General features: G+C 38.3%; 1 protein-coding gene across 2 annotated transcripts in view; it reads right to left on the reverse strand.

The window, feature by feature from the left end:
* pole (polymerase (DNA directed), epsilon) overlaps positions 1–13,251 on the reverse strand; it is a 157,711-nt gene that overhangs the window by 95,694 nt on the left and 48,766 nt on the right. For both annotated transcript variants that reach the window (XR_006315365.1, XM_043715574.1), the window contains exons 18-22: positions 11,684–11,786; positions 9,965–10,111; positions 6,326–6,471; positions 5,778–5,926; positions 794–886 (exon numbers count right to left, since the gene is read on the reverse strand). Coding sequence is in view for 1 of the 2 variants with exons in the window: in XM_043715574.1 (XP_043571509.1) it covers positions 794–886; positions 5,778–5,926; positions 6,326–6,471; positions 9,965–10,111; positions 11,684–11,786 (638 nt within the window). In the remaining variant the exon portion in view is untranslated. The remainder of the gene's footprint in view (positions 1–793; positions 887–5,777; positions 5,927–6,325; positions 6,472–9,964; positions 10,112–11,683; positions 11,787–13,251) is intronic.

Consider the following 13,251-nt stretch of genomic DNA (forward strand, 5'->3'; position numbering starts at 1 on the left):
CCTTCCTGCGCCTTGGGTATACCTTCAACAACAGCCTTCTTTCCACAACAGATTCCCATCCCCATCCACCCAACAAGTCTTTCCATCAAAACCTCTGACTCTTCTCTCTATTTTCCTGGACCACAACATCCCACTCTATTGCAGGTCCACATTGACTTATCTGGTAGCAGACTCTGGTCACAGTCCTGGATACCACTGCTACTGGGGCACAGACGGACCAGCCAATCAGAGAGACTAGCACTCTCTGCAACAGGGCATCCCCTCAATTGAGCAACAGAGTTGATGCCTCTAGCCAAACATTAAGTGATTGCAGGGCAACTGGTATCAATGGGAATGTGTTCCTTGTTGACTTCTAGGTTGACAAAGCAGGAAACCCTACCATCCAAAAAAAAACCTCACCCCAGAAATATCTAGTACTCAGTCCAGCCTTTTGTGTGCAGGTTTCAGTTATGATGACATAGTGTCCTGACTTGGCTATTTGCACTTTGTCTTCAATCATCTGTCCAAAGGCAGGTCCTTGATGATTCCTTACCAAACTACTACAAAATGCCATGTTTTTTTTAAGTATGGAGAAGGTGAAGAGATAGGACTCAAGCCTCCCTCAGCCAGATTGGAAATCAAACCCTGAGTCTTGGGGTTAACTAGATTTATATACTAACTGTTTAACCAACTGAACTGATCAGCCCTCCTACCTGCATCTCACCAATTTCAGCATCAGGATGGTTCTAAGTAGAAGAGAAGGATTTAAACGTTAATTAACAACCATGAAATTCACTTTTTACTACTCCCTTACCCAATCTGTTCAATCAGTTCTCTGGCCTGTGTGATGATATTGGCTCCAGTGTGACAGACAATCCCAGCCATTTCCATGGAATACCAACGAGCCCTGTGAAGAGCGCAGTACAAAAAAAAAGTTCCCTGGATTATATTCAGGAGCAAGTAGAATTTCAGAACCAGTGAAGTATCCTCCTCAGGTTAATTAGAGCAGTTTTAAAGCTTCTACTGAAGCTACAAAGACCATTTTAAACTGGTGCAGTCTGACCCTAGTGGCTATAAAATACATTACTACATTTATCATAGGTGGGAGCAGAGTCAATTACGTATAAACGTGACAAAACAAGCAAATGTAAACTGTGGGCTAGAGCAATGTACAAGTCTATATAACAAAAGAACAAGCAAATCAGCAGATATTTTGTTGGTCACCCTTCTAATATCAAGGTGTCAGAATATACATTTCTGTGGAGTATATATTCTACCTCAGTTTTTAAGAGAGGATAATTCACCAAAAATATTTTCATTCATCATTTCCCGGTTCAACTAATCACATCAAGTCAAAATTTTAAAAAGCAACAACAAATTTTTATATCACTGCGATTAGTGACAGAAACAACTCTGGAAAATGAGACTGGATTAAAACAAGGCATTTACGTACAGGAGACCAGGAATGATTCAAGGTTTGCACGTCCTGCAGAAAAGCTGGTTGATAAACCTGGTTGAAATTGAGCAGTGACAGTAGGTAGGTGGTACCAATTAATTGCATTTCCTGTAATTTACGTGGATTTCAAGAGAATCCAGGCACTGAAGAGATTAAGAAAGCCTGACCTAAAAATTCAAGTAGACTTCAGCATTAGGCACTTCACAAAGTAGGACTCGAAGAAAAGATTTTTCAAGAATTTAAAACTTACTGGGCAACTTTAAGCAACAGGTTGAAAGTGAGGACTGCACATGCTGGAGATTAGGGTTAAGAGTGTGGTGCTGGAAAACTATAGGAACCTGATGAAGGGCTTTTGCCTGAAACATTGACTCTCCCGCTCCTCGGATGTTGCCTGAGCTGCTGGGCTTTTCCAGCACCACATTCTCAACTCTAAGCAACACACAGCACTGCATTCAACATTATTTAATGTTATGTAGCTTTAGAATATTTTAATGTTATTCTGACTGATATATTTATATTCAGCTCGTGACATATATTCAAGATGCCAATTTCAACTAATTTAAAATACTTGAAGTCTTTTGATTTGTGTTTATTGCCAATATCTACAATAATCCAGCTTGATGCTATCATTCATTGGAACTAATTGACCAAATCAAAAGCAGCATCAGTAATTCATATTTGGTTAATTGTACATTTAGTAATTTAACAGATAAATCTTCCATTTCAGTCAGTTAGTTAATCACATCCAACTTTAAGATCTGGGATGAAACATCTTTCAAAAGTCTTGCTGTAATAGATATGTATCAAGACTCAAGATAATGGAAAGACAGATTTAATTATTTTGTTGAGTTGCCAAAAGGAAAAAGAACAGCAATTAGATTTACTGATAGAAAATAATTCCTTTTAAGCCCTGAGAATAGATTTCATTTTCAGCAGTAGCATTATCGTTACACATTTAAGATATTGAGGGGAGAACAAAAGCTTCTTCCTTATAGTAACATTTTAGCAGTGAGTAATGGCATAATTTCACAGGATCATTGAATAGAAAGAGGCTTCATCAGGAATGGTTTATGCACGAAACATTGACTCTCCTGCTTTTTGGATGCTGCCTAACCTGCTGTGCTTTTCCAACGCCACCTTTATCGTCTCTGACTCTCCAGCATCTGCACTTCTCACTTACTCCTTAAAGTCGGATTCTCAATCTTTCTGGTGAAGAGATGTTTCTGTTTATGCACAATGTCCAGATTGTTCTTGAATTTGAATATCTGTTAAATGTGCTCTTAAGCATTTCATCAGTCAAAATAGCCTCAACTTCCAAAATCTATCCTCTAGCTAAGGTGTGATGCCAGGAACCATTTCCTTACACCTTTCCTATATCCTCTCAATGCCTTCACAACCTTTATAAATTTAAAAAGTTAAAAATCACACAACACCAGGTTGTAGTCCAAAAGGTTTAATTGGAAGCACGAGCTTTCGGAGCGCTGCTCCTTCATCAGGTGGTTGCGGAATACACAATTGTAAGACACAGAATTTATAGCAAAAGTTTTCAATGCGATGTGACCAAAACTTTACATTGAAATATACCTTGATTGTTTGTTGAGTTTCTCATCTGTTAGAATGACCATGTTAGTTTCACTTCTTTCATATATATAAATCACAAAACTTTTTTTAAAAGTTACATTCTCAGGTTAACTTTAACAATTGGTGTCAGCCCAGATAATATGTTGAAGGTGTTAGCCTCCTGTGTGCTGTTGTCTGTGCCATAATGTTTAGACTGATTCCAATCTAAAAAATGAGTTAACAGAGTCTTACATGGATTCACACACACACACAAACCCACATGCACACACATACACAAACCCACATACACATATAAGTTTGTGGGGTGAATTTGTACTTGCAGAGTTACTCACAACCCCCCTCCCACCCCAGACACATGCACACACACAAACCCACATACACATATAAATTTGTACTTGCAGAGTTATATGGCACTTTGCTCAAAAACTGCATGAATCCATGTAAGACTCTGTTAACTCATTTTTTAAATTAGAATCAGTCGAAATATTATGGCACAGACAACAGCACACAGGGGGCTAATACCTTCAAAATATTATCTGGGCTGACACCAATTGTTAAAGTTAATCTGAGAATGTAACTTTTAAAAAATGTTTTATGATTTATATATATATGAAAGAAGTGAAACTAACATGGTCATTCTAACAGATGAGAGACTTAACCAAACAATGAAGGTATTTTTCAATGTATAATTTCGGTTATATTATACTGTAAACTTTTGTGTATTCCGCAACCACCTTATGAAGGAGCAGTGCTCCGAAGGTTAGTGCTTCCAATCAAACCTGTTGGACGATAACCTGGTGTTGTGTGATTTTTAACTTTGTACACCCCAGTCCAACACCGGCATCTCCAAATCAAATTTATAAATTTAAATATAAATCTAGACCTGAACCAACAAAACATTTTAAACCCAGAATTAATTGGCTTTGCAGTTAAATTTTTGTGCATGGGTCTATATTTTAATCCATGATACAATATGCCAAATCAATGTTTGACTGGGATTTTATCATTTTAAATGGGCATTACTCTCCTTTCCTTCTATACCATAGATAAAAACTGAAGGCTCCACTAACTTTCTAACATCAAATCTACACTAAAATAAGCAATCAAGTAGCAGACGCAAATCCAATGTCATAGAACATTACAGTGCAGTACAGGCCCTTTGGCCCTCGATGTTGCGCCAACCTGTGAAACCAATCTGAAGCCCATCTAACTATTCCATTTCATCCATATGTTTATCCAATGACCATTTAAATGCCCTTAAAGTTTGCAAGTCTACTACTGTTGCAGGCAGAGCTTTCCATGCCCTTACTACTGAGTAAAGAACCTACCTCTCACATCAATCCTATATTTATCACCCCTCAATTTAAAGCTATGTCCCCTCTTGCTAGCCATCACCATTCGAGGAAGATGGCTGTCACTGTCCACCCTATCTAATTCTCTGATCATCATGTACGTCTCTATTAAGTCACTTCTCAACCTTTGTCTCACTAGCGAAAACAGCCTCAAATTCCTCAGCCTTTCGTCATAAGACCTTCCCTCCAGACCAGGCAACATCTAAGTAAATCTTTTCAGCACCCTTTCCAATGCTTCCACATCCTTTCTATAATGTGGAGACCAGAACTGAATGTAATACTTCCAAGTATGGCCATACCAGAGTTTTGTACAACTGTAACATGACCTCATGGCTCAGAAACACAATTCCTCCACCAATTAAAGCTAATACACTGTAAGCTTTCTTAAAACCCTGTCAATGTGGGTGGCAACTTTCAGGGATCTATGCACATGGACACTGAGATCTCTCTGCTCATCTACACTATCAAGTATCTCACCATTCGCCCAGTACTCTGCACTCCTGTTACTCCTTCCAAAGTGAATCACCTCATGATTTTCTGTATTAAATTCCATTTGCCACCTCTCTGCCCAGCTCTACAGCTTATCTATGTCCCTCTGTAGCCTTCAACATCCTTCCACAATGCCCACAACTCCACCGACCTAAGTGTCATCTGCAAATTTACTAACCCATTCTTCTGTGCCCTCATCCACCTGACAAACAGCAGTGGATCCAAAAGAGATCCTTGTGGTACATCACTAGTAACTGAACTTTAAGATGAACATTTCCCATCAATCACCACCCTGTCTTCTTTCAGCGAGCAAATTTCTGATCCAAACCACTAAGTCACCCTCAATCCCATGCCTCCATATTTTCTGCAATAGTCTACCATGGGGAAACATATTAAACACTTTACTGAAATGCATATACACTACATCAACAGCTTTACCCTCATCCACCCGTTTGATCACCTTCTCAAAAAACTTAAGATTTGTGAGGCACAACCGATCCTTCAGAAAACAGTGCTGACTATCCCTAATCAAATTAATCCTTTCTAGATGATTATAAAGCCTATCTCTTATAATCCTTTCCAACACTTTACCCACAACCAGTGAAATAAGGTTCACTGGTCTATAATTACCCGGGTGTCTCTACTCCCCTTCTTGAACAAGGGGACAACATTTGCTATCGTCCAGTCTTCTGGTACTATTTCTATAGACAATGACGACATAAAGATCAAAGCCAAAGGCTCTGCAATCTCCTTCCCAGCTTTCCAGAGAATACTAGGATAAATCCCATCCAGCCCAGGGGACTTATCTATTTTCACACTTGTCAAGGAACAATAAATTGATATTCTGGTGCCCTAATTATTACTGATAAAACAAGCTTTATCTATAAACATTTTTCATCAATATTTATTTGGTTACGAACCCTTTACGCATGACATAGCCATAGAAGGAGTTTAGAATACACTTGTGAGCCAGCTGCAGAGACTCATACAAAATTTCCATGTTCTTACAACGCTTGATTTCTGTAGCATCTCCAGATTCAATGGCAGCAGACAATTTTTTCTTCCAAACCTAGAAAATAAAAGTCGAGTACAAGCCTTAGCGAAATGTTTCACATACAATTAATTTCAAATGCAGTGACCTGAGCCAATGCAGAAAATAGACGAGCATCAAGTAAGAAGGATGATACTTCCAACGTAGAACACATTCTCAGTACTGTATTGGCTTATCTATCAAGCCCTTGCTCAAAACTTTTAAATTTAAAGACAATGGCAGCAAACTCATATATGCATTAAGACTAATGGACAAAGTTAAAAACGTAGTTAAGATGAATCAAAGAAAATCAGAACTTAGTTGTAGTTAGAAGTTTGCAGATTTAAAATTCATTGTAACCAATTTGTAAAGGAATGATATTGAATTACAAGACTTCAAACACAAAAAAAACAAAGTCAAGAAATTGTAAAGTCTTGCCTTGTGTGAACCTTTAAATTCATACCGTCGATCACGAAAAGCTCGTACTGTATCTACATAGAAAGAATTTTCACGTTGGCAAATCGTAGTTACTCGTTCCTCTACTTTGGTAATATGGATTTTTTTGTAAGCTTTGCGGCAATAATCTAAAATAAATGGAGAGAGTGCATTACTGTAGAACTTGCAGGGACTGCACACATTTTTCTAGCAAGGTAGAAATGTTTGAGATCATTTCTATTTAGTATCAGCAGCATTCACCAACTATATTTTGCAATATACAATATATTAACTAGGCTGATTTCAACCAGAGTAGTTTTTGGAGTGCTACAATTTATCTTATTACTAGATACTTTTTGTTCATCATAGGCTAAGTCTTGGGAGGAGGCCATAAGGTGTAGGAAAAACAAAATAGACCATTTGGCCCAAAAGGACTGCTCTACCATTCAATGAGATCACGACTAATCTGATAATCCTCAAATCCACATTTCTACCTTTTTCCATTAACCCTCGATTCCCATACTGATTACAAACCTGTTTACCGTTCGTAGAATATACTTAAGGACATAGTTAGTCTCTCCTGCCCTCTGCTGCAAAGAATTCCACAGATTCACGATCCTCCAAGAGAAGAAATTTCCCCTTATCTCTGTCCTAACTAGGCAACCACTTACATGGAGATTACACCTTCTGCTCTTTGACTCTCTGGGAAATCATCTTTCGGCATCTACACTGTCAAGATCCTTAAGACCCTTGTGTTTTAATAAGGTTGCCTCTCATTTTTCTAAATTCTAATGAGTACTATCCAAAGCTACTCACCACAAAATATTCCTCCATACCTCAGATCAATTTAATTAATCTTCTCTGGACTATCTTCAATGCTAGGATATTTTTTCCTTAGATAAATAGGCCAAAATGGTTCAGTTTACTATAATAGGTCTAACTAGTGCCTTATATAGTTTAAGCAAGTCTTCCTTTGTTTGAATCTCTGTTCCCTTCAAACATTCCATGTTTCTTGCCTGTTACCTGAAGTTGTATGCTAGTTTTTTCTTGCGATTCATGCACAAGGACACCCAAATCCCTCCGTGCTGTCATTTCCTGTAGTGTTTCTAAGCTAAGTAACACTCAGCTCCTCTTTTCCTTCGTCCAAGTCACTAATTTATATTGTGCACAATTTGGCCTGAGCACTGATTCCTGTGTCATTCCATTCATTACAAGTTACTATGCTGAAAATGCATGTCCCTTGTCCTAATTCTGTTAGTTAGCCAATCCTTTATTCATGCTAATAGACTACCCCAACACTATCTTAATTAGTAGTTCTATATAGTAGCTATCAAACACCTTTTTGGAAATCCAAATATATTACATCAATTAGTTTCCCATTATTTATTTTGCTTTCAGGCATGTGTTATGGACCAGACGCCTTCCACAAAGTATTATAAGAGGACAGCCTAGACCTGAATTTATATATTTATTTAAAGGAAAGAACAAGGTGCAGTGTTTTACATGTGATTCGATTGGTCCATTATTAGGCCTTAATCAAAACACACCTTATAGTTACCCCCACACAGTTAAAATATGATAAAAAAGAGAACTGGTAAAACTTGAAGTTATAATACTTAACAAGATAAGGTATTATTCAACCACTAATCATCAACTGTTCCATGATAAGTAACATCCTATAACATTCCGTCTCTCTCTCTCCAGTGCAGAAGGAGGAAACAATCTGCTCCTTTTAGATTTTTAAGTTGAATTTATGGATATGGGTCTGTATTTTAATCCATGATACAATATACTAAATCAATGAGTGACTGGGATCTTATAATTTTAAATGGGTATTACTCTCCCTTCCTTCTAGGCCATGCAGAGGCTCTGCTAACTTTCTAACATCTACTCAACACTAAAATTAGCAATCCAATAGCAGATCCAAATCCCCTGTCAAGGAACCATAAATTAATAATCTGATGCTGTAGTTATAACTGGTAAAACAAGCTTTATCTATAAACATTTTTCATAATATTTTATTTTAAAAGATTATATTTTAATCCATGACTTCACTGTAGCAGTCAGGAATTCAAGGTTTTTGCTCAGCAGCCAGCAGAAACCTTCACATTAACTGAAAGGAAAACTAAAAACTTTCCTGGGTGTGCCAAAGCCCTGACCCCATCCATTTATGATTCTTTTGACTTATTTTAGAAAATAATACTCTGAGAACTCAAAAACTGTTTGCCACCTGCCTGTCTGCAGCAGACATTTCGGCACTACTGTGGAAACACCCTTCTGCAAGAGAAACAGCACAAGACACATCTCTCAAAGGCACAGTACCAGCATACACAGCTTCCCCTTCAAGAAGCCATGCTGAATTGCTGGATCATATTGTGTTTTTAAATACTCTGCTATTACATCCTTTGTAATAAACACTAACATTTTCCCAATACCAGATGGTAAACTAACTGATCTACAGCTACTTATTTTTCTTTGCTTCCCTTTTTGAATAAGGGTGTTACACTGGTTTTCCAATCCTGTGGGACTTTTTCCAAATCCACCGATCCTTGGAACATAACAACAAGGAGCAGGAGTAGGCAATTTGGCCCTTCAAACCTGCTCCACCATTCAGTAAGATCAGGGCTGATCTTTTCATGGTATCAGCGCCACTTGCCTGCCGTCTCAATATAACCCTTAATTCCTTTAGTGTTCAAAAAATTATCTTAGCTTTAAAAACCTTCAATGAGGAAACGTCAACTACTTCATTGTGCAGGGAATTCCATAGGTTCACAACCCTCTGGATGAAGAAGTTCCTTCTCAATTTAGCCCTAAATCTGCTCCCCCTAATTTTGAGGCTATGCCCTCATCCTAGTTTCACCTGCCAGTGGAAACATCATCACTACTTCTATCTCATCGATTTCCTTCTAAATTCCAATGAATATAATCCAAGCCTACTCAGTCTCTCCTCATAAGCCAAGCCCCTCAACTCCAGAATCAACCTAGTGAACCTCCTCTGCAACCTCTCTAGTGCCAGTACATCCTTTCTCAAGTAAGAAAATCACAGTACTCCAGGTGTGGCCTCACCAGCACCCTGTACAGCTGCAACATAACCTCCCTGCTTTTAAACTTAATTCCTTTAACAACGAAGGAAGATTACTACTAGCACACCTATTATCTCTGCATCAACTTCTTTCAACATCATACGATGCCAATCTTCACGCTTGGAGACCTTTTGGCTTTTAGTCCAATTAGGTTCAGCAGCAACAATTGCTGTAGTTGTAACATCTCCCCATTTTGCCCCTTGATTTAGCTTTGTAGAATTCTATTAGTGCTTCTACCACGAAAACTGATGCAAAGTATTTACTCAACTCACTGTCAATTCATGGTTTCTCATTATTATTTTCCCTTGACTCATTCTCTAAGGGGGCTACGTTGGCTTTGCTTCTCTTCCTTTTGTGATCTCTCTTCCTTTTTATGCATGTAAAAAAGTATTGTGATATTATCTGGTCAATTACACCCAAACCTTTTTCCCTATGATTATGGTGGCTTCATAACCTTTAAACAAAGCATGCCTGTAGTCAATACATATGAATATAAGAAATTCAAACATATAAAACTGACGAGACTGAATCATGAACAACACTGTTGAGTTGGTATTACCTGCCAATCGTTTCTTTTCATACTTGGCTTGCTCTTCACGGGATAATTCATGGAAAGCTTGTGGTTGTCCATTTGGGAAAGTAGGTGGGAACTTCTCAGACTCAAGCTGCTGTTGAATACGATGATATTCACTGCGAGAGGCTGGCACTACAAAGATAAATTGCAAAATTAGCATGTCAAATTAAGCAACATTGGTGCATATGGGTGTGCACATGGTTGAGGGTGGGGGAGGTTGGGGGGATGCTGGCAGGATAATGGAGCTGAAGTGCAAAATCAGCCATGATCGTATTGAATGGTGAAGCTAGGTGATCGGATCATGCTTTACCCGTGCTGATATTTGTGTTCTTGGAAAATCATTGTTTGGGAGAATTTAAATCTTTATGATAACATTATGCTACAATCTCAGTAAGTCTGAATGAATGGTGTGCCAGGTAAAATAAACAGAGAATATATTTTATTTTTCAAATAATAGTTAAAGTTGACCAATAATCTCGAGTAAGTTTCACATGCTTTACAAAATAGTAACTGCTTCCACAACTCTTTCACTAAATGAACTGCAATTTGAAATACAGAAGTTGCATCTTTTCTGTTTTTCTTATTTTTGAAGGTACAAAGGAGAAAACAGATAAAAATGGAAGGCTGAGAGAAAAACCCAAAACTGTTACAGAGGTACGTGGCATTTTGAAGGAATTGCTGCCAATAGTAGGATTGAATGGGCAAGGTAGAGTAGGTCATGCAGCCAAAGTGTATCTGGACGCATAACGGAACAAACAACCTGAGAGGGGTCTGCTGAAGAAAAACAAGACAAATCTATATGGAGATATGAAGGAGGAGAATAAGGAGGACATAAGGAGCCAGTAGAGTTAATCAAGGACTGGCATCACATTTGGAATAACTTGCACATCATAGGAAAAGTCAAGCCAAAACTAGAATTTTTAACAATACGGGGACAAGTTATGTAAAAGTCGAAGCAAGTTTCTTTAATACAAGTTATAAATTCAACGAGGATTAAAATTCTATATTGACAAACTGATGGCAGACCTGGAGCATACAAAAAAAATTCAAATATAATCAGAGTTTGGGCTTAAATAATACCCAAATGAAAATATGATCGTATCCTATTCAAGGGCCATGGTGAGGACTTTTTGTTACACTTTCATGACTTAAGTTGTTTTGTTATGAAATTACCAGAATCATAGAATTAGAACAGCATTTGAAGGATCTGAAATGTAACAATAGCAACGCATATCTTGAGGAGGACGTTTACTTTAGTAGAACGTAATTTTAAATGGACTTTCATCAAAGAGGAAACCATTTTTAATCAATATTCATTCCACTAAATGGGACTTTTGGAAAATGTCTTAAGTAGGTTCCCAGGTTCAGAGGGGTAAGTCATTTTAAGTACAATGCATGCTGCGCATCAGTAGATGTTTGCTTTCATAGAATCATAGAATCAGTAAAACAGGAAGTCCTGTACAACAAAAATGCAAGGATAAAATGAAATTAAGTTGTTATAGGTTAGTGAAATGTAGAAAATAAGCAGAGGGCCTTTTACCCCTTCAAGCCTGCTTCAACCGTTTACCCTGATCAACCAACTCATTAGCCTGTTCCCTCCTATCCTTTAATTCCCTTAGTTCCAAACACTATATTTAACTCATGCAAGATATGCGAGAGATAGTCTATATGCCAGAGACAATCCTTATGATTATTTGTACTTACTAAACTCTCCTCGCCATGTCCAGGTCATCTTGCGTTGGCAGAATGCACCTGGTTTGTTGAAATCACAGGCTGCACAGGTAGCTTCATCCACAATGGCAGAAGGCTGCATGAGAAAAAGTATACCAACTTATGAATCAATATACACAATTTGAAATTTTATTTGGAGGTATTATGCAATTGACTATTCAACAATAAAACCAGCAATGGACAACATATCTATCTCCACTTGCATTCTTGAAGATAACTCAATGATGGAATCTACTTGAGATGTTTACTAGATTCAACCATGTGCTCCTGTGAAAATGAGGATAGAAATGGAAAGGTTATGGAACCATGGATGACAGATGAAAATGTGAGACTAACTAAGAGGAAAAAGAAAGTATACATAAAGGTCTTGGTGACTGAAGACAGAAAAAAGCTTTGGAAGAATATCGGGAATGTATGATCAATCTGAAACAAGAAATTAAGATGGATAAAAGGGGTCATGAAATATCATTAGCAATTAGGATTAAGGAAAATCCCTTTTATTCATAAATAAGGAGCAAGAGGGTAACTAGAGAAAGGATTTGCCCACTCAAGGACAAAGTAGGAAAGTCATGTGTGTAGTCAGAGAAAATGGGTGAGATTCTTAACGAGTACTTTGCATCAGTAGATGTTTGATTACTCTAAGTCAAGTCAGCGTAAGGAGGGAGCAAGTGTTGGGTAATTTATAAAAGCTTTGAAGTGGATAGGTCCAGATTGGAGCTATCCCAGGTTACTGAAGGAAGCGAGGGGGGAATAGCTGGAGCCTTAACAGATCTCTTTGTAGCATCCTTGAACACGGGTGACATCATGGAGGACTGGAGGATTGCTAATGTTGTCCCCTTGTTTAAGAAGGGTAGCAGGGATAATCCAGGTAATTATAGACCGGTGAGCCTGACATCAGTGGTAGGGAAGCTGCTAGAGAAGATATTATGGGAGAGGATCTATTTCCATTTGGAAGAAAATGGGCTTATCAGTGATAGGCTACATGTTTTTGTGTAGGGGAGGTCATGTCTTACCAACTTAACAGAATTCTTTGAGGGAGTGACAAAGTTGATCAATGAAGGAAGGGTTGTAGTTGTTATATACATGGACTTCTGTAGGCATTTGATAAGATTACACATGGCAGGCTGATGGAAAAGGTGAAGTTGCATGGGGTCCAAGGTGTACTAGCTAGTGGATAAAGAACTGGCTGGGCAACAGTAGTCAGAGTAGTAATGGAAATGAGATTCTCAAAATGGAGACTTCAGAATCCTTAGCTTTTTGCAGCAGAGAGCGGCGGGAGCTGGGCGGAAGTGAAGTCGGAGCGCAAAGCCGGTCGGAAAGGTAAGTAATTGTTATTTGAGTGGAGAAGGAACCCGAGACACTACATGTGTATTGTCTCCCACCCTCCCTCCTCCTCTAACCTAAAACAAAGTAAGCTACTTGGTGTTCTTGTTTTGGAGACTAAGTGCAGAGTTATGGCAGCGCAGGCAGTAGAAATTTCCTCCTGCAGGATGTTTGAGGTAGGGGTGACCACCGATGCTCCTGCCGACTTCATCTGCAGG

The sequence above is a fragment of the Chiloscyllium plagiosum genome, chromosome 25, assembly GCF_004010195.1.
Source record: "Chiloscyllium plagiosum isolate BGI_BamShark_2017 chromosome 25, ASM401019v2, whole genome shotgun sequence".
NCBI lineage: Eukaryota > Metazoa > Chordata > Chondrichthyes > Orectolobiformes > Hemiscylliidae > Chiloscyllium > Chiloscyllium plagiosum.